This window comes from Strix uralensis, chromosome 15 (assembly GCF_047716275.1).
Source record: "Strix uralensis isolate ZFMK-TIS-50842 chromosome 15, bStrUra1, whole genome shotgun sequence".
In the NCBI taxonomy this organism is placed as follows: Eukaryota; Metazoa; Chordata; class Aves; order Strigiformes; family Strigidae; genus Strix; species Strix uralensis.
In genome coordinates this window covers 12,105,501-12,131,311 of record NC_133986.1, presented here as the reverse complement: position 1 = coordinate 12,131,311, position 25,811 = coordinate 12,105,501, and the positions used below count along the sequence as shown (strand labels likewise).

The following is a 25,811-nucleotide window of genomic DNA, read 5'->3' as shown; positions in this document are numbered from 1 at the left end:
CTCCAGCCCTTAATATCTGACACAGGCACGACTTCTGTGATGGAGCCTGTGTCCTGGACTGCACCCAAGAAAATCCGCTGATTGGGATTAGATGGGCTTCAACAGGCTTGATCCACGCTCAGATCCACATGAAAAGGGAGTCTGGTCCCTGGGGCTGCCAGGGGAGGGAGTCTTGTACACCAGGCACCTGCACCCAGCACCTCTAGATGATCTCCAGATGGGCTCAGTACCCAACCACACAGGCAGGTGCACTGCTGATTCACCTCTTTTTCCAACACCCAAGAACACAAACCCTTCTAGTAGTATATCTGAAACAAAAATTTGCCCCACCAAAGTGAAAGGGCTGATTCCCAAACAGTGTAAGTGAGCACTCTCCAGTTGGCCCTGCAGAGTTTCAGTAGCAGAGAACCCAAACTGGTGAAGGGAAGGTCCAGTCCAGCATCCAGTTCCCGCCGACCAGACACTCTGATGAAGCCAGAGCAGGCTGGATGTGAATAACATGGGGAAAGTGTTGGGTTGGAGTTTTTTCCCACCTTTTTGCAATAGAAGCGGGGCAGGATGGGAGAGTAAATGTGACATGAAAGGCTCTCAGGGTTAACTGTAGATCTGTAGGACTGCCAAGTTTGTTGCTGTGAGTTGCCACGGCTTGATAAAAAAGTTGATAAAGTTTCACCAGCTGAAAAAAAGAAAAATGCCAGAGAAGCTGCAGCTCAGTCAGATGAGCTGCTGCACTAAACTAGGCAGGAGCAGGTTCAACAGGATAAATTGAGAGTAAATGTACCAGAGCTGTGCTCATTGCTAGTCTCTGCCAGTGTGAGCAGGTAACACCCTAGGTGTGGTCGGGCTATCAGCTGCCTGAGCAATCCTCTCTTGACATGGAAGCACCCTTTTCCCACCGCTCCTCTGTGCTGCTGCATCTGCTCCAAGCTTAAAAATAAAGAAGGAAGGGCCCCATATCTGTGATTTAAGTTACGAAACTTCCAATACTCTTCAGCTTGGAAAAGAGATGGCTGAGGTGCTGCTCTCCTCAAGATCTGTGATACTGCCTGTGGCATGGAGACAGTGAAGAAGGGAGCAGTTGTTTACCAGTAACAGAGCTGGGGGGCATCCCACAAAACTGGCAGCTGGCAAGCGCAGCATAAACAAAAAGAGACGGCTGAGCACGCTGTGCAGAGCATCTTGCCACAGGCCATTCAGGATGTCAAAAGTTTACACAGGTTGGCCAAATGCAGCTGGACAAATTCAGGGATGAAAAAGGGTACCAAGAGTTCTTAAATCCCACTGCTGGAGGCTGGGAAACTTTGCAGAGAGGCTTCCTGCACGCCTGTCCTGTTCTTGTCCTCTCCTCTAGGCATCCGCCTGTGCTACAGCTGCGTGTGTGCTCCCAACCTGCTGCCCGAGCAGGAACTGAGCATGGGTGATGAGGGAGCTGAGGGACTACCCCATGTCCAGGTAGCTGCCTCTGACCCCTCTGAGCCAAAAGGGAGGATGGAAGGGAGGAGAGGAGCTCCAGCCACAGTGGAAGGAAATGTGGTGCAGGTTTAATCACAGCCTAGGAAGTGAGGACTGAGGGTGACTGGAAGAAATGAGCTGAGAGGTCAAAGCCCACCTGCCACAGTCACATGCAAACTAGACCAGACAGGCCCCCAGAACATCTGCTCCACACCTGGCACAAGCCCAGACACACTCCTGCTCTCTGCTCCTGCCTGCCAAGACCTTGTGAGCAAACGGTCAAAGGTTAGAAGAACGATCTAAAGCCGTGGAGAAGACTGTGGGAGAGGTCTGGGCTGTCACCACCCTCAGCAGGCCCCGGTATTTTCCCTAGAGCGCAGTGTGTGACGCTGACGCCAACGTGATCAGTCCTTGCCAAGACAAGTGCATGTAGCTGCCAAGATGCTGCTCACAGAGGCCGTGCTCTGCTCCAGCACCACACGGGCGACTGGCACTCCAGTCCTCCTGTCTCAGAATCTGACAACTCAAGCTAAAAGAGGACTTGGTTAGCTCATGACATCTGGCTTAACAACAGGCCCACGCTGATCTCTTGCCAACAGTTAGTCCCACAGGGCAGGACTGAGGAGGACCTGGCTGGGGAGCACCAGGAATAGCACTTTGTTGTAGCCCAAGTGAGCCCCACCAGGGCTGCAGACACTGAAAGAGATCTTCGTGAAAGGTTGGCATCAGCCTCTCACAGACAGCTGTGGGCAGGAGGGCTGCGGCCCTGCCAAAGCCAGGCCTGGAAGGGTTATTACTGAAAGGGCTAAAAATGACGTGTATATATATTTACCTACAGCTGAGGGAGAACTGTGCGGGAGGGCTGGCTCCCAGGGTCGCATCTCTGCTGTCAGGAAAGCTGGTATTTGCTGAGGTGGAGGATAAATTACTTCGGTTTCTTCGTTCAGTCAGAGGCTCCCTGTCCCTCTCAAAACCACGTATATTCCTGTGCTCCTGGGGCCACCTGCGCCTTCCCTCCAAATGACTTTCCCAGAATGTGCCAGGTCCTTCAACGTGCACGTTTAGACACGACCCTGCTTCTGCAAAGCTTTCCTTGCTCCAGAGGTGACCCATAAACCTGTGTCTTATCTAAAGATCAGTGTACCCTAAAGACAGTCAGTCCAGTGAGGAGAGCTCACTGGTTTTAAACCACGGGTTGTGGTAATCACCACCCCTGCCTCCTCCTTTGGCTGTAAAAGAATCCATGTGGCCTGTGTTGGCATGACTGTGCCATCCTCCAGCTGCCCTAACCCCTGCAAACACAGCTTGCCCACCTGGCATAAAAGGGCTTTCTTGCTCCTTGCTCCTCTCCTCTTGCAGAATCACAGGGTCATTCAGGCCAGAGGGACCTCAGGAGGTCTCTAGTCCAACCCAAAGCAGAGTCAGCTCTGAAATCAGAACAGGTTGCACAGGGCTTGACTCAGTCTGTTCTTGAAAATCTCCAAGAACAGAGATGGCACAATCTCTCTGGACAACCTGCTCCACAGTGCTAAGGTTCCCACAGAAGAAAGCGTCTCCTTTGTGTCCCCCTGCAGAGCTCCAGCTTTTCGGGACTAGAAATCCCTGTGCCAAGGCCCTGTGGGCATGTGGGAGTGGTTAGTGAAACCTTTCCTCTTCAAGACACTGCCGGAAACTCTTCTCTACCCTTCCCAGCCCTGTGATCACTCCTGATTCCTCTTAGCCCAGCGAACAGACTTCCCTCACAGACTCTCGTCGCAGGCCTCTGCTGCAGGGACCAATTGTGCCTTTCCCTTGCAGGAGATTAAATTTTTTGCGGCAAGACTGTTAAAACATTTCTGCACCGTAAGATTAGAAACTGCCCTTTAAATTCTTTTGACAAACCCAGCCTCACACATCCTTCTATTCTAAATGAAACAAAGGGCAAAAGGAACATTGGGGTTTTTTTTGTTTTGGAACGATCTCTCATGGGACTCTTCTGGTTACTGTGTAACTGGCTGTTCATACTGCAAAAACCCCTCCTGCTGACCTCATCCACAGAGCTTGGTGGCTTTACTGAAAGCCCAAACATCAGAAATCAACCCTGATGACAGATGATCACCCTGTAAAAGCCCAGGGTTTACCTGCACACATGCAGGGGGAGGCTCCACAGCTGGCAGCGAGGCTGGCTTGAGCTATTCCCAGTTGCTCACACTCCTGTGACACTCCTTGTGCACAAGTGCTTGTGGGGCTGGGCTGAGTCAGATTCTGGAGCTGATCCGGCTGGAAAATAAACCAGCGAGTTAAAAAAAAAATTTATATGCTGGGGGAACGGGGTTGAAGCCCCATCAGTTCCTGCTCTGAGTTGGAGTGCTCCTGCACACAGTTGCTGGGGATGAGGTGGTGGCCAGGGACAGCAGGAAGGTGGGAGGTGTTGAAGCTGCTCCTGGAACCAAGAATGTAACTTGTCACACTATGGTGCAAGCTGCTAGGAGAGGATCAGGACCATTTGCTCGTCTGTAGCCCAGGTTTCAGAGTGAAAATCAAGCAGGAGTTTAAAAGCAGGAGAGAGGAACTACCAGAGTAAGATTGCTGTATCTAACGGCATGCCAAGGGTTAATACGAGGAACCTCTAGCAGACTTTGCTGACAGAAGGCTCCAAATGCTGCAGCTCGGTCAAGAGAAACACGAGTTGCTCAAAAAAGAGGTGAAAGCGAGTAGGCAAGGAATGAGCCCATTGAGATCAGCTGCACTCGCGTCCATCCCTGTCGGGAATGCAGGCACCGACTGCCTCAATTCCCCAACACACTCGGCGGCTCCTTCCCGCTTTGGCACCTGCCCCGCACCTCTCCTCCGAGCCACGGTAGCTCACCCCCTTGTAGCTGTTCCATTTCTCTTTGTGAGACTGTAAATTTTTCTAGTGTTCTTTCACTGAGGGGGGCAAAGCCCTGCAGAGCCTAAAGGACATGCTGAAGGAGAGAGGAGAACTCTGTCACACCGGCAAGCTGAAATCTCATCTCTGATGGTGCAAGTTTGTGACCTATAGAAAGGAGCGAGTTTCCTGCATGGGGTTTTTGAGAATAACACTCAGTTCTCTTCCCCTCACTGTTCTCTGACTGTGCATTTTGTAATCTGAATTCAAAGACAAGAGCAGGGCTACACTCAGCTGGGCATGGAAGTTTGGTTAAAGATTTTGCAACAGAACATATTTTGCATCAGCAATGAACATTATGGTTCCTATGGGGACTCTCCGTGGGAATCCAAAAGTCTCAGCATTTTGCAGGTAAAACAAATAAATGACTGACAATAAAAGCACATTTTGATGAACTCCCATTTCTGCTTTTCAGAGATGACTGGGAAGTGGTAACTCACAATTTTTCATATAGAATTTTATCTACCATGACATATATATGAAAATACCAACAACAGAAGGAAAAAGGCTAGATTAGACTACTACTGAAAAATGCCCAAGTGCTGCTGCACAGACATTTTTTGCGTATTCCCAGCCTCAGGAGCACAGCCCGCTCCCCTGAGCCACGGGGATGATATACCCTTGTTGTTGCCAGCTGCATCCACAGCCAGTGCCAATGCCCTGAGCCAGGAGCCCAGTGGTACGTCAGCAAAGTCTCCCCACGGGCGAGCTGTGGTCTGTCAGTGTGGACACTTATTTCTGCTACATGGGCTGGGCCCAGTTCTGGCTGCCTGTGCTCCTACTGTGGCTCCCACCACTCAAGCTGGAATCTCAGGGTAACCTGGGATGAAAGGCTTGAGGAAACCAGCAGCAGCCCCTCAATAAGCTCGCAGCGCTTGGGAGATGCAGCTGTCGCCTGCACCAGAGAAGGATACCTGGTCAGAGCCCCAGGTGCATTTTGAGGGGTTGAATATACCCTGCAAGTAACAACCCCATCCCATCACACCAAAAGCTGACCTGAACCCTGCCATATCTCTGCGAGCGTAGTTGCCACCAGGTCACCGAGCTGGTTAAACTGATATCAGCTTGTTTTCCTGCAGTGACACTCAGAGCTGAGCTCCCATGTGCCAAGTTTGAGCTCAAATGAATTGTTAGCAAGTGGCCAAAAATACACAGACAGGATATGAGTGGGAAGCACAAAATGGGGTGGGAAGAGATGGCAACAAATGTTGTCGTGATTAGCCTAAAGGAGGCTGGAAAAGCCTTGAAAATGTGATTTTCAAGCAATGAATCTCCTCCCCCAAATCTTCTGCCCCACCCTCCCAGTAAAAACCCCAGGGCGAGTTTTACAGCAGAAAATTAAAATTATTGATGCATTAGCTTCCCCAAACCCCAACTTCTGTAAGCAGACATCTGGAAAGGGAGCAGGGAACAAAGTAAAACAGTTACTCAGTGGTATAGGCAGAGGGAGACAGGCTGCAGCCCTCTCCCTTTCTTTGGAGAAAGGTACAATAGTGTGACCTTCCTACACAGGGAGAGAAAGAAGTATTTCTTGGTTCAGATTTACCAGTCATGTTCTACATCTTGCTGCAATCCCAGAGACTTCAATACGGCCATGCTGGAGACAAACTGAAGCTAAACACGGCCCCCAAAGTGGCTCTCAGCCTAATAACAAGCTTTTCTGTGATGGAGAAAAAGCTCTTGGCACACTGACTGTCCTGCTGCATGCCTGAATTTCTGCCAGGCAAGTGAATCAGCGTTTCAGGGAGTGACCAAAAATGCCCTTCCTTTAGGAGGAGGTTCTAGAAAGGTCCCATTGATCTCAACGCCTCTGTCTTGCTCATGAACCAGTCAGCATGGAGGAGTCCATTTACAAACAAAACTCCTTCTGCCCCTCCTGAGGGTTGGTGAGAGACCAGCCATACCACCCAGCCATCCTTCCTTGAAGCATTTCAGCCCCATTTGGGCTGGCACTAGCCAGGCAAGGGACATTCAGGTTTAAGTATCACGGTCCTCCCGGGGCTAAGGCCTTTACCGAGACATGGAAAATGAATCAGCCTGCCAAATTTATCTGTTAGGCTTTACAGCTCTCCTGTAAAAGCAAGAATAGACTAGGATTGCTGAGGCTAGCTTGTAAGGATTGCACAGTATTAATGTGAGGTGGCGTCACAGTGTACTTATACATTAAAGCAACCATTTAATGGACAATTAATGCACCTGAGTGATTAGCTCAAAGCAGTCATGACAGCAAAGGCCAATCTCTTACCTACCCATATGGCCACAGCTGGCAATAAATGACTGATACCCATTGGGGACTAACAAGGACCACCCAGGTCTTATTAGTGCAGACGTGGCAGCTGATGGTTGGACCAGACAGCTTTAAAGCTTCTGGAAGAAGCAGTTTTGCCACGGGTGGTTCACATAAACACATCACCACCTCTCAAGCATGGATGTGACAGCCCTGAGCAAGTCAGCTATTTTTTTTTCCTTGAAGTGCCACCATAAAGAAGAACATTTTGCTGTGCCCTCAATCAGAGTCTTAACACCACTGCGTGAAGCTGCAGGGACACAGCAGGAACCCTCACACCTTCTCCATCCCCAGACACTAGTCCATCCTGCCCCACCAGTGCCAGCCTTCTGCTGAGTCTCCCAGCTGTTTCACAAATGCCTTCAAACCTGGAAAAGCCATAAGAGAACTGAGAGATATTCGCACTATACAGTGAGGAACAGCTCCAGGAGTCAGTGCTTGCAGCCAGGAGACACGAGCACGCTGCCAGTTAGGCGCAGGGGTTTGGTGTTTTGCCTGAACACAGAGGTGATTCAATGCTCTCCTTCAGGCTGGGCTGGAGCAGGACAGGGCAGTGCCTTGGGCTGTTACCCGTCCTGCTCTGGAATATGACACACAAATGCAGAGTCACTCCCTATTTTTACTGGCCTGATGTCTGAGTCTTGCTTTCTACACAGAGAAAAGAAAAAGGATCCCTTTCATCAAGAGTCACAGTGTCAAATCCTTCCTCCCTTCTAAAAACCACAGCTATAACCCCCTTGCTGCTGGTGATCCAGCTCCTGGAGCCTAGCACAAGGCTAGGAAGAGGGATCATTCTGGGGGTTGGGGATTGAATAAGGATGCAGGGCAGAGAAACCTTCAGCATGACAACTACCAGTGCATTTCTTCAGAAAACTTTCTGGGTACCGGGCATGCTACGCCCCTGGGTCCTGCCAGCACCAGCGCACGATGGCTGGAGCCCTCCAGCCTTCCCCTTGCATCCTGGCCAGACAGTCCCATGCCAGCACCAGCCTCCCATGGTTCCTGTCTCCCCACGGCTCCCATATGCCAGGAGCTGAGTAGTGCCAGTCGCAGGGCGAGGGGACAGGCTTTGCTCACAGAAGGTGTAGGTACAAATTAAAACAGGAAAGAGGAAAAAAAAAGCTACAAAATTCCCCACAACACTCTTTGTTCCCCAGGAAGCCTAGGGAACACGTCATGTTGGTTTTTCTCCTCAGGGAGTGCAAGTGACTCACATTACACTTTCTCCCGTTCAGGTAGTTTTGAATTTGGGTCTTTTAGTTCAAACCATTTAATGAGCTTTTATACAAGCTACGCTCATCTGTCTCCTTCCATCTTTCCAAAAGCATCTATTAATATTTGGCGTGCTATTTCTGGGCCTGGTTCTCAAGCTTGCTAAGCTGCAGCCCAAGCGTAGATAATGCTCAGCTTGGTACCTCTGGCAAGAAACGGGCTCAGCAGACACACAGCAAGCCCAAACCTGCTCTGTATTTTTCCTCCACCCGGCTTCTGCGGGATTCCTCCAACAGAGAGGAAAAGGGTAAATTCAGGAGCTGTGACTCAGCACAGGGACTCTGCAAACAAGCCTTGCAGAGGGGTAGTAGAGTTAGCTTCCAGTTTTTTCCCCAAGATCTTGGAGATTGTGGCTATTTGTGCATTTTCCCTGGGTATTTATAGAGCAAGGCACTGTCTAGACTTGCTTTTGGTTGTGTTTCTTGAGGGAAGGTTTTACATTCTGGCAGGAATAAAAAAGCTCCTAGTTTGGTTCAAGTAGCCTGCAGAGCCTTCCTTTCCCACACCAACCTCTGTGGGCACCACGAGCCTCCAGCGCTGCCCAGACTCCTGACCTGGACCTAAATTAAGGTCTGTTTGTGCATCACCTACAGACTGGAAAGAGCCACACACAAGTATGTGCGTGCAGGGACATAGGAGGTAACTTCCCATGGTCTCTCTAGGTAGTTTGTGAATCTTGCATCAGCAATTTGTAAATATCAGCACTTTGGCTCCACAGTATCAGTTTGTGTTTGGGAAAATTAACTCCCAAGCCTCCATTTCAGCCCCTTGGGGGATCACTAGTAAAGGTAGCAGATGCATTGCCTCCAAACCTCCAGTGCAATCTAGCAGGGCTGTGTGGGCTCCCAGGGACAGCTCATGCCAAGCCCAGTGCCGGACAAGCGTGTGGGTGTTTCCCTCTTGACACTAGGAAGTCCGCCTAAACATTTTCCCAGGAAATACTTTTTAAGTACAAATTATTGTTTCTGAGGCAGCGTGTGAACAAGGCACAGACTACTTGGGTGTGCTCCTCAGCAATGGGTATAAATCTTATCCTGATGCTCTGCAAGATTTGGGCCCAGCGTAGAAAGGCACAGCGCATAAGGAGGTGGAGACTCAAACACAAAGTGGCAATCAGGGTCCACCAAAGCCAGCAGAGGGGTGGCTGTAGATCTGAGGTGCCTCAGTCTAAAAGAGCTGCTGCCGCTTCTCCCGTGGAGGCTGAAGAACGTTTGGTTCTTCCCTGCTCAGACCTGCGCTGACCTGTTGGGCTGGGTTATATTTATCCAGGTGCTTGTCTTCCGGAGAATCCCCGCAATGTGAAAAATCCCATGTACAGAGCAGGGAGTGTTTCTTCCAGACACCCAGCAGGTTGTACGCACTGCCCGTGACTAACTAGTGTAACATGCTACACGCCATGCACACCCCAAAACTACACTCACAATTCATGCTCACCTGTTCCATAGGGGCTAACATCTTCCAAAAGTGACCTGCGATCTCATGGCTCTGTCACTGTAATGATAACTTGAACAGGGGGTGCCATGGGTGGGGGGAGGGAAAGGACAACAGGACTCACTGCTTTCCAAAACTTGGGGCACTGTAAAGACATCTCAAACAATACAGATAAGAATGGGGACTCCTGGGGTCAACCAGACTCCCTGAGAAATAGCAGTTGGATGTGTTCCCCTTTTCAAAGCAGGAATCACCAGCAACAGGTTAAAACAGTCATGAAGTTCTGACTTGGTGCCATTAAACCACCATGATTTGCAAGGTCTGATTTGCAAAGACAGGGTTTGGAAATTTCAGTCTTAAAATGGGACAAGATCCTTGCTTGATTGTTTTTACAAAGGAGCAGCAACAACAACAATCATAGAATCCCAGAATCCCAGGTTGGAAGGGTCCTCAAGGATCAGCTGGTCCAACCCTTACTGGCAAAAGCCTAGTCTATCCAAGCTGGCCCAGCCCCCGAACAGCTGAATCTTAAAAGTGTTCAGTGTTGGGGAACCCACCACTTCCCTGGGGCAATTATAGCGGCTGATTGTTCTCAGTGTGAAAAATTTTCCTCTTCTGTCCAATCAGAATCTCACCAGGAGTAACTTGTACTCGTTACCCCTCATCTTCCCCACATGACTCCTTTTAAGAAGGGAGGATCCATCTTCTTTGCAGCCACCCTTTAGATACTGGAACATGCTGCTAAGGTCTCCCCAGAGCCTTCTCTTCCTGAAGCTGAACAAATCCAGTTCTCTCAGCCTTTCCCTACATGGCTGCCCACTCCTCCTTTGATCACCTTTGTGGCCCTTCTCTGGACCCTCTCCAGGCTGTCCACATCTGTTTTGCATAGTGGGGACCAAAACTGAACAACAACATGATAATTTGTTTGGCTGTCAGCCTCTTTGCTCTGGATTTGCGTTTCCCCTGATGCTTTCTGACTAACGCAAAGATGATTTTCTTTACAAGCACATGTTTTTGGTAGAGACCCTACCAAGCAGGTCTGACTTTCTTTTGGTGAGCCCTGACAGGCATCCTTGCTGACAGATTCAGAAAAGCAACTAAAAGCAGGAGAAGGGTGTTTTCATCATAAGGAGGCTGGACCAGAACACAAGAGACCCAGGTTAAGTTCTCAAGTCTGCCGCAGGCTCCCAGAGACCATCTCACAAGCACTTTTAGAGATCTAAACCAGATTGTGTGGATTTAGATCGTTTGGTGCCGCATGAGGAGCGCTGAACACACAGCTCCCAGTGCCTCACCAACACCCCAAAGTTATTTGTTAGTGGATTGACATGGGATTGTAGCCTTGCCCATCTGCCAGGTCCTTCAATACGATCACAGTGGGCAGGACAGATCGTGGGAGTCGGGCAGGGTACTCTCAGGGGCCGGGGGGCTGTCTGGAGCAAGGACAGTGCAGGACACATGTATGACAGCACCTGTGCTCCCTTCGCTCTTGTGTGGGTACAAGCAGACTTAGCTTTGCGGGACAGTCTGTCAAACAGCTTTCCCCAGCATGACATTCCCTTTTGAAAACATCCAGCAACCCTAACAGACGGCGCTTTGTTGTCCTGGGAAGTTTAAAAGATAACATCATGTGGTCACCAGCTAATGTTTCTAGCTGACGCTTTATGTTACTTGCTGAGGCTTTTGCTAATCTAGCTTTTCTGCCTGACCCATCCACTTGGCACAGGCTACACGCACAGACAGCAGCACCCTCGTTAGACCTGCCCCCTCCTGCCCCTGGGCAGCGTTTCCATCACATATATTTCACCAGTGTCCAAGCCCCATAATCTAGTTGGTGCAGAGATTTCCCTTGCCTCGTCCTCAAGCACTTACATGTGCTGCAGAGTGAAGCCATTCCCCACCACCCCCTTTGGACTGACTTGACAAGGCATAAGGGACCATTTTGCATGTTGGCATCATTCTAGGTGGTCCAACTCGGTCAAGAAACATTTTAGGCTACAGACATCAAACCTTATTTAACCCCTTTTTGTGACACATCGGTTAAATCATCAGTAACAGTACCATGGCTCCAGGTAGGAAAACATGTTTCAATACCAGCTTGTGGGCATTTCGGAAATCCTGTCACACTGGGCAGATTTCAGTGGGATGACTGATGGAAACAAAGACAATGTCTGTTAGAAACGGGTTAGAGCATGCTAGGGAAAAGCTTACTCCTAGGTAGCTTGTCAGTTTTTAAGGTTTTGGGTTTTTTGCCATATTTTTCTACTGTTGTTCCAGCAAAACCTGTTGTGTTTTGCCCAGCACTTCTCCACCGCTACAATCATTTATTCTAACAGCCTCTGATACCAACAAACCTTCTCCAGCTCGCTCTATCTGATCGCACTCTTAAAGGTAGTCTTAGAGTCATGATGAAAAACACTCACAAACACTAGATGCTGCTTTTGTTATTAACAGTGATTATAATCATAATAGCCCTAAAAAAGACACTAATATTTCAAGTTGTCCAATTTTCACCCAAAATCCAGAAGTTTTCACAATCCCTTTCCATTTGCTTGTAAGAACAAAAATGTATCACCACAGCAGACAAGGGAGAAGTATTCCTAATAAAAATAATGCACGACAATAGCAGCGACCAGCCCATGGAGTAGAGAGCTGTTATTCTTTCACCTCCCATAGAGCTTCTCCACCCTTGCAATGTTGCAGCTCCCTCTTCAAAGACTCAAAGAAAGTCAAAACAATGCATGGCCTGCTTCCATTTGCTCTAAAAGTACAGAAATGTGGCACAGACAACAATGCCAGGCTCCTATCACAACTCCGTGTGTCTTCAGGAGGATATTTGACTTCCAAGGATAAGATTGTCCGGAAAGTCAGGGAGGGAGATTTCCTTTGTTTTAAAGTACAATGCGACTTCACCCACCTTTATGTCCCCTTGCATTGACTTCTGCTGGCCTCCCTGAGGCTGTCTCATCACATGAGATCTCCTGGCCTGGGATGGGTCATGGTACCAGGCTTTAGCCAGGCAGTTAAGCTTCCCCTGTAAGTCACCCCAGCAGAACCATAGTGCTACCACCCGTCCCCGCAGTCAGAATTTGAGCCTGGCTTAGCTGCTGGAGCCCCAATCCCCTTAAACACTGTGTTCACATGCAGGGCTTAACTGGCTTTTTTGGTGACCCATGGAGAAACACTGCCCTGCACCACAAAAAGAGTGAGTGCACGGTCTCGAAACTGGATTTGATAAGGCTGAGTCAAAGGCAAGCCCTGTGCAGCTACACATTGCAGGGCTAAATTTGCCTCTTCTTTGCCTTCCCTTCCTATGCATGCTCGCCCGGCTGGGGAAGGAGGAGAGAGCAGCTGCGCCCTGCAGGGAGATAAGAGCGAGATCAGGAACCCTCTAATTAGGGAAGCCTGAACCACAGCTGAAATGACAGCAGGGAGAAGACTATGCGTGTGTCAGAGCTTGCAGACTGTCAGAGCTCTTAGGGATGTCCTCACGGGGAGGGGGAAACAAGCTGCCTGGCCATAACCCCCTCTCATCTCTCACATCTTATCTTTGGCCCCATCTGCATTTTGAGGTGAAGTACTCTCAGCCCTTGCTTCATCTTATTCAAGTCCAGTTGTCTCTCGATTTAGCAAAATCATTATAAAGTCTCCAACCCCTCAGAAAAGTGCCCCCCCTCCCCACAGTCTGCCAGCTAGGATTCAATTAATATCAGGCAATTTAAACTGAATTAAAAGTTCTGGCACAAGGCTCTGTCCTGGTTTAACTTAGCCAGCACCATACCACACCCTCCTTTCGATTAACACGAATTTGAACACAGACATGGCCCTTAAAGCAGCGGTAAGAACCAGGCAAAGGTTAAATAACGAAAATAGCATGAATAAATAAAAAGAAGGGAGCCCAGCAGGGTAAGGATCTGCTGACTTGGCAGGCGCTTGCATTGCTTCCAGTTTCACACCCTGTTTTGGATACAGACACCCTGGAAGGGAGGACAACCTTCCAACAGCGCTGGGCGAAGGGCGGGGGGACACTGGGGTTTATTGCGTTATAAACGCCAAGACGGACAAGGAATCACTCGATCAGCCATGTCAGAAGGAGCAATTTATAATCAGCCCCTCGCTGAAATATCAGCGGTGCTAATGCATTACGGCTTCTGCTTGGCTGGGCGGAAGACTTTTGGAGTGTCAGGGTATAAAAACAGGACTGCACGCGGCACAAACCCTTCCTGCCGTTTCATGGGTGCTGGGTGTTCCCACCGCATACTTCTGGCAGCGTGTTGGCAAGTCCTTCTGACACCTTGTGGGGTCTGGTGGCGTTTCCACTAGCCGAGGTGCATGGTAGCTTATCCTGCCTTCCTCTGGCGAGCGCAGCTTATCCCGGCAGCACTTTCTATTAGCTACCATGAGATAAAGAGTTAGCTCATTTTATAGCTGGTCCCGCTTCACCCTCGAAGCTGAGCACCAACCTCTGCCACGGGGTCTGCTCCTCTGGCAGCCACGTAGGGTTTGGCCAGATGTGTTCCTCCAAAAGCAGAAGGAGATCCCCAAAGTTTGTCTTTTGGACAGAGCTCATGAAGGAGAAACAAAAACTAGGGTGACCTTGGCTGCATCCCTGGTTCCTCCTGCTGTTTCACAGCTGGAGCCTGGGAGCAAGCTCTGAACTCCACAGGCCAAACTCAGTGCCACTTACCTGCTGGAGTAACCTGGATTTCAGTCCATTAAGGACATGGCCCTGGGGCAGTAAGTGAAAGGGAGCCAGAAATATTACATTAATATGCAGAAACATTCCCAGCTATGATCATCAGCCACAGGACTAAAGTGATTGGATGATGTAAAGTAAACAGACCAGAGCTGGGTTTATTAGAGCACATTCCCTCTTCTAGGTATCTTATGCTAATGCACACAGAGATCTGGGAGATAGGAACAGTTTGAGGACTGTAAAAGGAAACCAGCAGACAGCTATTAACAGAGGAAAAATTCACAGGTACCCAAGCCTGGGCACAGGGATGGGTTTCATTACACTTAGAGGAGTTGGCAGAACACCAAGTTTCTATTCTACCGTGTATATGAATTTATATCTGCGCGTGTGCGTCTGCATGGACTTTAGTATCAGCCACAAGAGAGACAAAAAAGGGAGAATTTAACGTACTAGCTACAAAATGCACTTCAAAGTAATTTCTAACAGTGTCTCAGTGCTGAGGAGTATTACTGGGACACAAAGCAGGCTGAAAGCCGCAAGGCTGAGCCCAAACCATGCCGGGGTCCCTCCATCCAGGCTGTGTGTACACATGCCTGTGGGCGGGTGGACAACGCTGCTAGTGGGGTGCAATGTGTGGCACGCACCCACGCCATGTGGTTTGCCTGGAGAACTGGATCTCCACAAAATATATCCCTCTGACAGGCCTGCAGTTTTGCTAAGATCAGTGAGAAAATCTCTGTATCTGCCCTCACCTCAGGGTGAAACACACAGAGCAAAATACTACGAATGAGTGTGTCCAACACGAGGAATAAAAACGGATACGTAAGGAATCTAGAAGAACCTCTGCTGACAATACAAGCAGCCCTGCAGCAGAGATAGTCAGCCTCCAAAGGGGAAATCCCAGGTGGCAGGGATGACTCCCAAGTACTCCCTGGGGATTACGCACACTTTAGCCTAAACTCAGTTAAGAAAAACCTTTGTGAAGCAGCTCCACTGCCTGCCAGGGATGGCTCTCATGGTGGCCTCATGGCACATGCCAAGCACATTCAAAGGTCCCCTCGCAGGAAATCCTACTGAAGACACTGATGAATTTCTTCCTTCAGGCCAGCAACAAGTATTTTAAGGCCATACTTTTGAATTCTGACCACCTTATAACGAGGTCAGCAGGGTCCGACCCAGGCGAAGCAAGAAAGAGGTGCTGAGTGCCCAGCCCACAGGCAGGTGCTCCCGGAACTTTTCAGAAGTGAATAAAAAAAACTTGAAGACTTTGTCTTGGTTTTCCTTCAACTCATGCACTGGAGCTGAGGTGAATATCTTGGATGCCAATACAAAGCATCCTCTGAGGTCTTATTATACCTTGTTTTACCCTTCCTTTTTTTTTTTTTTTTCCCCTTGCAGTTCTGCTCTCAGAGCAGTGCCTGGATCTCTCCCACATCTTCTCTCACGTTATTTACAATTCTCATTCAAAAGAGGAGGTAAAAAAAATAATCTGAACTGAGCCTATCTGCCTCTCACCAAGCACTCAGTCATCACAGTAAATTTTTCTCCATCCTTACTCTGCATTCACAATTATTTCACTTTTCTCTGTGTGGGCAATACCCTGGTAAGGATACTTTAACAGCTGGTATAGAGTTTAAAATTGCCACATAACAAAAGATAATGGCACTTTAGGCATGAAAAATGACTCAGGACACTGACAGTCATCAGCACATGGCCACAGGGATACACGTATGTTTGCTAATGGCCTCTGACAGACCATAGAGGCAAAGGCCACATCAGTCCCTGCTAAACCATAGGCAGGGCTGCTTTGCTAGAAAAGGACGTGCTGAAATACCACAAAGTTGGGGTGTGCCTAGAAGGGATGGGCAAGAGGGGAGAGGTGGAAATTGGTTTCGGAAAGGCATCCAGGGATGTGTCATCTTCAGCCCAGGTCAGAGCTGTGAGGGGTGTCTGAGCCACAGGGCAGAGAGCAGCAAGGAAACCCCATCCTGACCGTTCTCATCTGCCCATGCTCCTGCTTGGAGACCCCAGATCAGAGGCGGGGAGGGCAGCACGCACACAGATAAACAATCTGAGAGCATGTTTTCTAATCACTTAACCCTGTCTCTTTTGCTTCTGCTGCAGTTGCCTGTCCTGTGAAGCAACATGAGTCTCAAGGGATCCCTCAGCAGCAATCCTGGCTCATCAAAGTAAGGATCTTTGTGGTGGGCTTCCCCTTCTCACAGCTGGCACCACCGCTCCCTCCTACCAGCCGGGGGGATGCTCCTAGCAGTCCCACTTGCCTCCCAAGTCTCTGGTGTTTGTTTCACCCTTCCTGGGCACCTCACAAGCTGTGGCCATAGCCAGCATCACTGCCTCACAGCTCACATGCCCTGGTAATGCCACATTAGGTGTGGAGAGAGGAGGGGGACACCAGGAGCCTCTCCACCTGTGGCCTGGGGGCTATGGCAGCCTGTGACAGCTTCCCGATGGAGCCAGACCCACCAGCCCTCTCCCTCCTTCCTGCACACTCCTGGTCTCTGGAAAGCAGGGTGTAGGTGTATGAGCACCGTGAACCACTGCCTGCCCTCGGGACTGTGGAGACAGAACAGAAAGTAGCCACTGGCCACCCACTAGCTCACTGCACCGTGCAGGGCAGCCCGACCACAGAACCTGAAAACCCGAGGTCCCGCCTTGATCCTCCCCTGCCAGGCCTGAGTGGAGAAACCCTTATCTCCTGGCTGCACGCTCCTACGTACAACCCAGGCATGGGGCAGGGGGGCAGCCCTACAGGGGATGTAACCCATGCTTAGAGATCCGACACCCCAAAACTCAAATGTTTACACACAATTATGTCCTTCCACATTTTTACATGGGACATGTTCTACATCTGAGCACCTGCCTTCAAGGGCTCTGAGCAACCTGATCTAGTTGAAGATGTCCCTGCCCATTGCAGGGCAGGTTGGACTAGACTTTTAAAAGGTCCTTTTCAACCCCAACTATTTTATGATTGTATGATCTCAAAAGGGTCTGTTAATAAGGGATCTTAATCTTGGCACTGACACTGCCTCAGGTATCCCATGGAGGGGTCTCTGTTTACCTGTGCTGCTCCCAGTGACAACCCCCTTATTGCTCACTGGGAGCTGCTGTCCAACCCCTCCAGAAGCAATGTCCTGCCAGGGGACACTGTGTGTGAAGGTAACTCTAGCGGGGACAGGCCTTGATGGGTTCCTGTCTCCTGTTTCCAGCTGCTGGGTTTAGTGACATGTGCCTGCGGTGTGGATAACAGCTAGGGTTGCAGAGGAGCTGCCACCACGGTCAGACAAGCAAATGCTTTGCCTGGTAATTTGGAGTTGCGCCACATCTGACAGACATGATGAGGAAGGCAGGGCTGGACCCTCTTGGGACAGCTGCAGTATGAAAGCAGATGTTAAAAAGATCCAGGAGCTGCTGGTTTATTTGTACTTTCTTTCTTTTACAGTGGCAGCATGGGCAGAGCGGACGGAGCCTCCAAGCTGAGCGCAAAGGACCTGTATGGTAAGTCATACCCACAAACACATTTAAGGTTTCCTATAGCAAAAACACCTCTGGAGATTTGGATGCGGATGTTGGGGAGTTTGAGGCCAAAGCTCAAAGCCACGTGAATCCAGACCTCCATACACAACAGGCTGGCCTGACATGGCAGCAAAATGCCCCTCACCTCTGTGCCACCACCTCCTATGCTGGGGACAGCTGTGATTTTGTGAGAACAAGCTACACAGAACCTCACCCCCACTCGTCACCCAGATCCTCTCCTGTTATGCTAGCAAGATAACCTGATAAAGAGCCTAACAAAAGAAAGACTGTCCTCAGCAGGTTAATGATTATCCTCTTTTAACTATGCAGTGAAGCATGAAAACTCCAGTGCCCTTTGGCTCTTTGGAAGTAGAGGGAGTGGGTAGGATGGGTGCTTGCACAGAGCCTGGCATGCAGCTTGTTTATAACCACCCCAGCTCCAGAGGAGCCAGCGAGTCACTGGGTGAAGAGCCGTGGAGAACATTTAGGCATCAGTAAGTTATTCCTGAACTTAGTAGCTCTCTTAACGTATCCCAGGTGAAGACTTGGCCCATGGGGTAGGCAGAACAAGGAGAAAGTTGTGTGAGAAGTCACCTCCCTCAATCACTCCCTGGATAAGATGGGGGTTTGCCTGGGGGAACACTAGCAGCTTTCGGGGAGTCCGAGCCTGCAGAGTCTCCCACCTGAGAGCAGTAGATTTGCCCAGTTGATGCTTTCATTGGGTACAAACAGGCTGGGTGTGCTCATTGGAGAGCTTTGATCAGAAAGCTCCCTTTGCAGCTATGAGGTGAAGGTGGTTTATTTGTCCTGGGAAGTGGCTTTGGTTGCTGAATGGTTTTGGCTGGAGGTTTATCAGTGTGGAGTGGCCTGGAGCGGTGTCACACAAGTGACCTATCTTGCCTGGGAAGAAGTGGATGCTGGTGGGAAGGCGGGGGCTGTACGTGGTGGATGGAGTGCTAAACAAAGTCATTGTTAACTTCTGTTAGCTGCAAAGAAGTGAAACACGGGAATAAAGGTAGAACAGAAATTTGGTGTTACTGGCCAGGGCTATTTGTGGCCTGGATGCTGCATGAAGGGCAGGTGCCAAGTGGGGGTTTGAACGGTGTCAGTCTGGAGATGAAAGGACACATGATAAGCCTAGGAAGAAGTAGGAGGATGAAGCGTGGAAACGTTTGGGTGCCGCTCCACTCTGCACACAGGACTGCTAGTTCAGACAAGCTCCTCCTACCTCCAAGTAGCATCATTTCTTTTGCTGTGCGCTGAAAGCTCCTGCAGATCTGATCAGGGGCAGAAAGATTATAGCTGCAAGATAAATAAAGGGCCCTACAGAGACGTGTAAAAATGAAACCAAGAGCTGACAGCTGTGTTGGAAACATGGAACACGTGCAGGTTAGCACCCATGGGTGGAGGCAGCCCAGGACTCCCAATTGTCAGGGTTCCAGGGTGGGATCCAATTGTGAGCGCAGGGCTGAGTTGGTGCCTCAGCCCCACGAGCAGGGACCACCACAACACGCCTCTGCCGTGGAAGCTACCAAAAGAGAAGGCTGACAGACTGCCCTTAGAACACACACAATTTCTCATTTTCAACACCGAGTTACATCTTTTAAATTTTTCTTGCACTGACACACCCCAAAAGCAAATTTCACCAGGATGGGACCTCTCTGACCAAATTCCAGCAAACTTTAGAAGAGAACCATAAGTCCATGGGCCAAATCTTCAGGAGGAGTAAATCAGCTGCCCGTTATTTCCCTGCCACCTCTGGAACACAGTATGAGGTCTGCAGTCATTGACTGCCTAAGCCTGTGGCTGTTGGCCGGCTCAGCCCTGCACGGCACGAGCACATCCACAGGGTTTTTGCTTGGCAGAACTTGAAACCTGCCCCGCTAATTCAGCACGCCTTTATCAAAGGACACTCAGCATGTGTCAAACCCAATATTTAAATGCCTGGGTCCCATTCACACTTGGATCCTCCCTCCCCCAACATTAATTTCTGCTGTGAGCTGGCACATTTTGGGGTGGAGGGCAGGCAAGAACTAAAATTCCAGGGAGAATTATGTTTCATAATGAAACAAATCACATCAAGCTGAGCTGGCCTTGATTATGTGATTACAATGCTGCTAAGGGATATTTGGAGCTTACAAGACTTTTCATATTTCCATTTTTCTCCAGTGTAATCAGGCTGGACCCTCAGCCTGCATACGCTGCTAGGCCTCCAAAGAAATGAGTGCAACAACTCCCAAATTCACAGCAGACAGACATCTGCTGCATTTAAAGCTCACTGGGTAATGCACACGGATGCTCCAATGCACACATATGTCTAAATATTATTCCTAGGTGAACCAGGCTTTAGGTTTAGCTTTGAGGTGTTTTTTTCTGCAGTAGAGTACCTCTCACCACCAAGCAGGTATGGCAGGAAGGAGGGCACGTACTGAACCATTAGCTCAGGCACTTGGGCTCTAAACGCTAACCCAGCCTGAGCTTCATTACTGGCCTAACGTGACAGGAGTGCCAACTGCAGGGACACAACTGCGATTGGAGGGCCAAGGTGTCCCCCCAGTACCAACAGGGATTTACTGGCAGTATTAAAGCTACCTCAAGTGAGACCCTGGCGAGTAATATTTAAAAGCATCGTGGTGAGGCTGAAGCAGCAGCTCTGGGCTGCACATAGAAAGCCAACTGGATGACAGAGGTGGGGGATCTGCTCTGGGGGGTGCAAGGACGTAGTGTGAAACTCCCAGGGCCACATAGGTCCACACAGGACATGGCCTCGTGGCTGGTGATGGGTGGGGAGGGTGGCTGCTCTGGTGTCACCCCTGGCCTGCTGTAACTGCCTTTATCATCAAGTACATGGCACGCCACTGTGTTTTCTTCACAGTGGTGAGCAGAGGGATGCAGAGAGATAAGCAAAGTCTCCAGGGAATTCTGCAAAGAAATTGGCTTAAAGCCCTGAGATATCTTCCCCCTCAGCTCTACCCCTACCAGAGTTGGATATACTTTCTAGGTGCTCAGCCATCCTCAGTGGAGTTTCCTGGCTGTCATGGGAGCAGGATACTCACCCTCTCCTCCCCCCCTTAACAAAACTGCATCACATTTGCTCAGCTCCACATTCTGGAAGTGTCTGTGGCTGCCTGCACACAGCGAGCCCCGGCTCCGCTGGCAGCAGGGGAATGGCTGGCACCTATCAAGTTGCCACCTTACTCAATGCACAGCAACCAGCTGAATAAATGTTAATGCATACCATAAATAAATAAAGCTGCTTCTCCACTTACTGGCGTCTGTTCTGAACCTAGATGAAAGCCTGTGGGGGGGAAACCAGCGTGGCTGTAGCAGAAGCCGAGGGAAGGACTGGAGGGAAGTGTTTCTGCATAGCGCTTCCCACAGCAGGCTCTGCCACCTCTTTCTGTGGTGACACCCAGGTGGACTCCTCCAGGCGTTCATCTAATGGCTTTCATGGTGGATCAGACAGCGCTGCCTCCCCCGACAGGTTAAGCAGTGTAACCATGAGAAGCTGCACAGAGTCGAGGGCAGCTGAATGACTACAGTGGATTTCTCATGGAGCTTTAGGAAGGAAATGGCTCTGCAGCAGCGCTCAGAGCAGCCCATTTCTGTTTGGCTACCGTGTCTGTCCCTGCGGTGCTCAGCCACCTTCCAGCACCCCTGGCCAACTCCTCGGGGGTCTATGCCTCTCACTTCAAGTGCTGGGGCACAGAAGTGCCCAGCAGATTCCAAACCAGGCTGCCCCCCCCTCCCCAGCAGGGCCGCAGAGCAGAGGGGTGGGTCGTGGAGGGGCACTGCAGAAATGTGAGACACCAGCCTGGCAGGAGGGCAGTGCTCATCTCTCATCCAAACCTGTGAGACCCAGCCAGCAGGCTTCAACCTGCCTACCCCCATCCTTAATACACTCATTTCTGGGAAAAAAACAAAACTTGTCAGGGTACAGGGCTGGAAAAGGGATTTTGGAGCAAGAGAAACTGCCTGTAGCATGAGTTAGGCTGGAGGAACGTGGTGCTGAACAGCAGCAGCCTGTGAGGTACAATCACTTGACACTGCACACCCCCCGTAACCCAAGAACGGCTTCGGTGCTGTAACAGGACACGGGGTACTAACACAAAGAGAAGAGCCATCCCCGCCTGCCCGGCATGGCCCTGGACAGGTATCATCTGCCTGGGGAGCCATGGGGAGAGGAGACTCCACCAGTGCCAGCTGCACCCATGAGCCACCAGTGGCTGCTTGGCAGGGGACACTGGCCCTGGCTAGGCAGAATACACAGATAGCAAAGGAGTAAATTATGTTTAACAGTTACCAACCAACTCCTGAGGGTCTCCACAGACCCCCCTCTTGTCTCCTAATAGGGCCTCCAGCCCCCAGCCACACATGGAGGTCTCTGAGATAAGACTCACAAGCCCCCAGTGTGGCCCCCAGACTGTAATTCCTTGCCACCGGCTCTCCTGCAGCCTTGCTCACACCCTGGGCGAGCACAGTGTGAAGCAGACGCCCATCCCAGACAAGAGTCGTGCCAACTCACCGACGGCCCCAAGAGCCGATGGACAGGAACACTCAAGGCAGTCTTGCTTTCCCTACAGCTGCACTGTAAATGTGCATTTACTATTGATGGCTCGGCACAATGACCAACAAAGGGTCATTATTTACTATTAGTTATTGCCTGCCCAAACCATGAGCTTGTTAATTATTTCAGCGGGAGGCCACGTGGCAGTCGCACTGAGCACTGAGGTGCTGTCCCTTCCCCACAACCCTCTAGAAAAGGGTTTGTGCACAGATTTAAACGCACACTGCTATTGTCTGCAAGATACATCCCTGGCAGGAGTGGTGGCTAGAAACCGAGCTTGCTCAGCTACACCGTTGGATCAAGAGGACCACGCATGTGCCTAAACCCAAGGGGGTCTGGGCAGCATCTGAATGGTGCCATGCTGATGTGAGCTCACATTTAGCATCACTGGGCCACTGTCCCCTCAGATGCAGCTCCATTCTGTGTGTCTTTTAGCAAAAGCTAGAAATGGAAAGCACTAGCATTCATTAAGATGATTTCTCAGGTTTGATAGCTCAGTGGGAAGGCCAGGTGATTGGTTTGTGGCACATCCGACTCATCTGAGACATCAGCCCGTGCCCTGAAGCAGGCCTGCATTGCCATCAGTAAAGCAGTGAGGCTGCAATTCTGGATAAAGTAACTTCACACCCGACTAACCGAGCAGCTGTTCCCTTTAAAGCTATCATCCCACAGGAGAGGAATTATGAGATCCAGCAAAGATCAAGACTCCTTGCGACAGAGAGAAAGAACCACTTCTCTCGGCCTGCCCTGCAGATTCCCCTTTGGGAAATGATTGGGGGACTGAGGGAACTGGTGCTGACCGCAGCGGTACCAACCTAACAGGGGTTTCCCAGATCCAGCGTCTGCTGTACCTGCTCTGCTCGCCCAGGACCTCCAGAGCACTGCACAGGGCACATGGACACCCAGCTGTGTCTGTCTCCAACCAGCTGCATGACCGTGGCCAGCACATTTCACTTCTGGGCATGGCTTTCCCCTGCTCCTGCCCTTGGGCAGGACAGGCTGAAAGCTGCTCAGAGGAGGGAGCATGCCTGGACACATTTGCCCAGTGCAATGGGACAGTAACAGGGAGCCGACGTGCTCCCGCAGTAGGTGGGGTGAAAGGCAGCGCAGTTTTCCCATGTGCTGTTGCTGTTTGCTTCCCCAGCCCACCGCAAGGAAGCCCTGGGCAGTGCTGATCCCAGGTCCAAGTCAGAGCAGTGCCCGAGATACTAATTCCTGACCTCCTCCGCTGCCAGCCTTGAATAACTCCCTTGTCCTTCCCCACTGCTCCCTCGGTACCATTTCAGCTTCTTTCTTCACATTCCCTTTCCCACCTGAGATTCCAGCTTCAGATTACCCTGGCTCCCCTCTGATGCTGCCTTGTGGGTGACCCCTTTATTCAAAGCCTCGGACATTTAATACTCCAACTGGAAACAGGGCTGGAAGAAAAATAGGAAGCCAGCATTCCTGTTGGTTTCTTCAGATCAAAACCCAGTGGTGGGTAAGATGGGGAAGGTGTAAGCTCAGCTCAGCCCAGCCCTGACTGAAGCTACTGGGAGGAGAAGGCTCTGCGCTGGGTGCTGCCGGCTGGAAACTCGAGTTGGCTGGGCTCAGCCCTGGCTGCAGAGCTGCCTTGAAACTGCCCTGCCCTGATGCAGGCAGCCCTCGTGTCTGCATCACCGGGACTTCGGGATGGCAGTTAGTGACAGGGGGTGGTAGAGGGATCTGCTACCTCTGACGCCACAGTGCCCGCTCCGCACCTCCAGTGGCCCTTTATCTTTCACAAGTTCTCTCCTTGCACGGGGTAACTGCTCAGAGTTTATTCATAGGAATATTTTCTTAATTGGAAAAGGGTTGTTGGATATGCCCAAGTACCTTGGGAACAAAAGCTGTGTTAGTCAATAACAATCAAGAAAAAGGGGAAACTTCATTATGAGGTTTTTTTGGTCCTCAAGTAAAGCAAATTCATGAGTTTAACTAAATCAAGGTTCCCTCAATCTTACTAAACATATTCTGACATTCAAAAAATGTCATTACCAGCTATTGGAAGTTCAGAAAACACCACTTTGGATTGTTTGGTGAAAAATAGTTCGGCATATTTCTTCCAGCTCTGGTTGTAAAGTGAAAAAAGAACCCCTCTACCCAGGAGCTTCCCCTGCAGCTCCCCAATACCCTGATTATCTTCTGCTGAGCAGCCCCTGGGTGCCTGCCCAGCAGACAGTACGCTACTGTACATACCGCCCTGCGCTCCCTGGCACGCCGGACACAAACACGCAGTGCTTCTCAATGTACTCAGTCCTTGCACAACCCAGGAGGTGGGTCAGGTTTTTATTTGCTCTTCTAGAGTGGGTTGTGTCTTCAGCTAATAAAACAGGAATGTGAGCACTTGGGTCTGAGTTAGTGGCAAATATTAAGCATGCCAAGGAGGAATTTCAGCCTTGTGACACCTCCCCGCAGCTGCTGACACTGCTATCAGTAAAGCAGCTCCCTGGTGCCACAGACCATTCATACCTCTGGCTGCACCCAACCTCAATGAGAGCCTTTTCATTCACTTCAGCAGCTTCCAAATCGTGTACTAATGTGCCAGCCATGAGTGATTCCCAGTGTCACAGCCACCAATACAGACAACTCTGGCAGTTCAGAATGTACCATGGTGCTAACAGGAAAACCAGGGACCTTGATGCTTCACAAGAAGCTGCAAAGATGCTTCTAAAATGGAGCTTTCCCTGCGCCAGCCGGCCATGGGAACCCCTGAGCCAGGAAGCCTCTGCAGCAGCAGCAAGGTAGGGACCTGGAGATGCCTCCCTGTCAGGAGCTGAGGCACAGCTGGTCTGTGCAGTGCCCGAAACCAGATCCTTGACTAACCCGGCAGAACCTGGAGCATCCTCCCACTCGGCAAGGAAGCAGGAACCTGTCAGGTCAGCAGCGCTGCGCTGCCGCAGATGCGTGGTCAGACTGCCAGATCAGATCTGGCCCCGTGCTCAGCCCCTGGGAATGGATGCAATTTCTTAAGGCTGCTGTATCACACAGACCCGGCAAATTTGCATCATTTCTATTAGCATACGGAGGCATTTGCTGCTCTGCTTCTCCTCTGGAGGGCTGTGTCCTGACCTGTTGGTTTGGCACAAAGACTAGTTCATGCTACACTGGCAAGTTACTATAAACAGCATGTGCACTGCTAGATAACGTATAGATAATATAAAGAATTGGCAAGCTCCAGAAGGCAACAGCTGGGACTTTCCTTAGGCTGTTCCAATGAACGAGGAGGCCAGGGAGGTCTCTAGTGCCATGCAGGGAATCAAGAAGAGATCCTTGGTTTGATACTGCCAATGAAAACAAACCTACTGCGATGCACCTTTGGCCCCTTACAGAGCGTTTCACAGAGGACTTGTCCATCCCCCACTTTTTCTGCTCTGCCTTCTGCCCAGCAACAGCTGAAAACAAATACGGGGAGAGCCTGGGAGGATCAGGGAGGATCCTGTGTGATAAAACTTGCTAATTAATGAGAAGAATGTGCACGGAGGGGAGGCTTGGGCCTTTGCAGCTTTGGCGTAACTGGCTGCATTTGTTACAGAGGCACCTATTTACACCACAACTGAGTTTTTGTTTAGAACAGTTCAGAATGTAAATGGACGGAAAGAGATGGTATCTTGGGCCGAGCTTTGGGATCCTGCCTGCAGCAGCA

At 50.3% G+C, this 25,811-nt stretch overlaps 1 protein-coding gene and 1 long non-coding RNA gene across 2 annotated transcripts in view; one reads left to right on the top strand and one right to left on the bottom strand.

The window, feature by feature from the left end:
* The window catches only part of EPS8L2 (EPS8 signaling adaptor L2), a 65,833-nt gene that overhangs the window by 6,249 nt on the left and 33,773 nt on the right, over positions 1-25,811 (top strand). The window contains exons 2-3 of the mRNA XM_074884940.1: positions 16,171-16,235; positions 17,507-17,562. Coding sequence (XP_074741041.1) covers positions 16,192-16,235; positions 17,507-17,562 — 100 coding nt within the window. The 5' untranslated portion in view covers positions 16,171-16,191. The remainder of the gene's footprint in view (positions 1-16,170; positions 16,236-17,506; positions 17,563-25,811) is intronic.
* The window catches only part of LOC141950309 (uncharacterized), a 47,688-nt gene continuing 25,455 nt past the window's right edge, over positions 3,579-25,811 (bottom strand). Inside the window, exon 3 of the long non-coding RNA XR_012630994.1 lies at positions 3,579-3,711. This is a non-coding gene — a long non-coding RNA (uncharacterized LOC141950309). The remainder of the gene's footprint in view (positions 3,712-25,811) is intronic.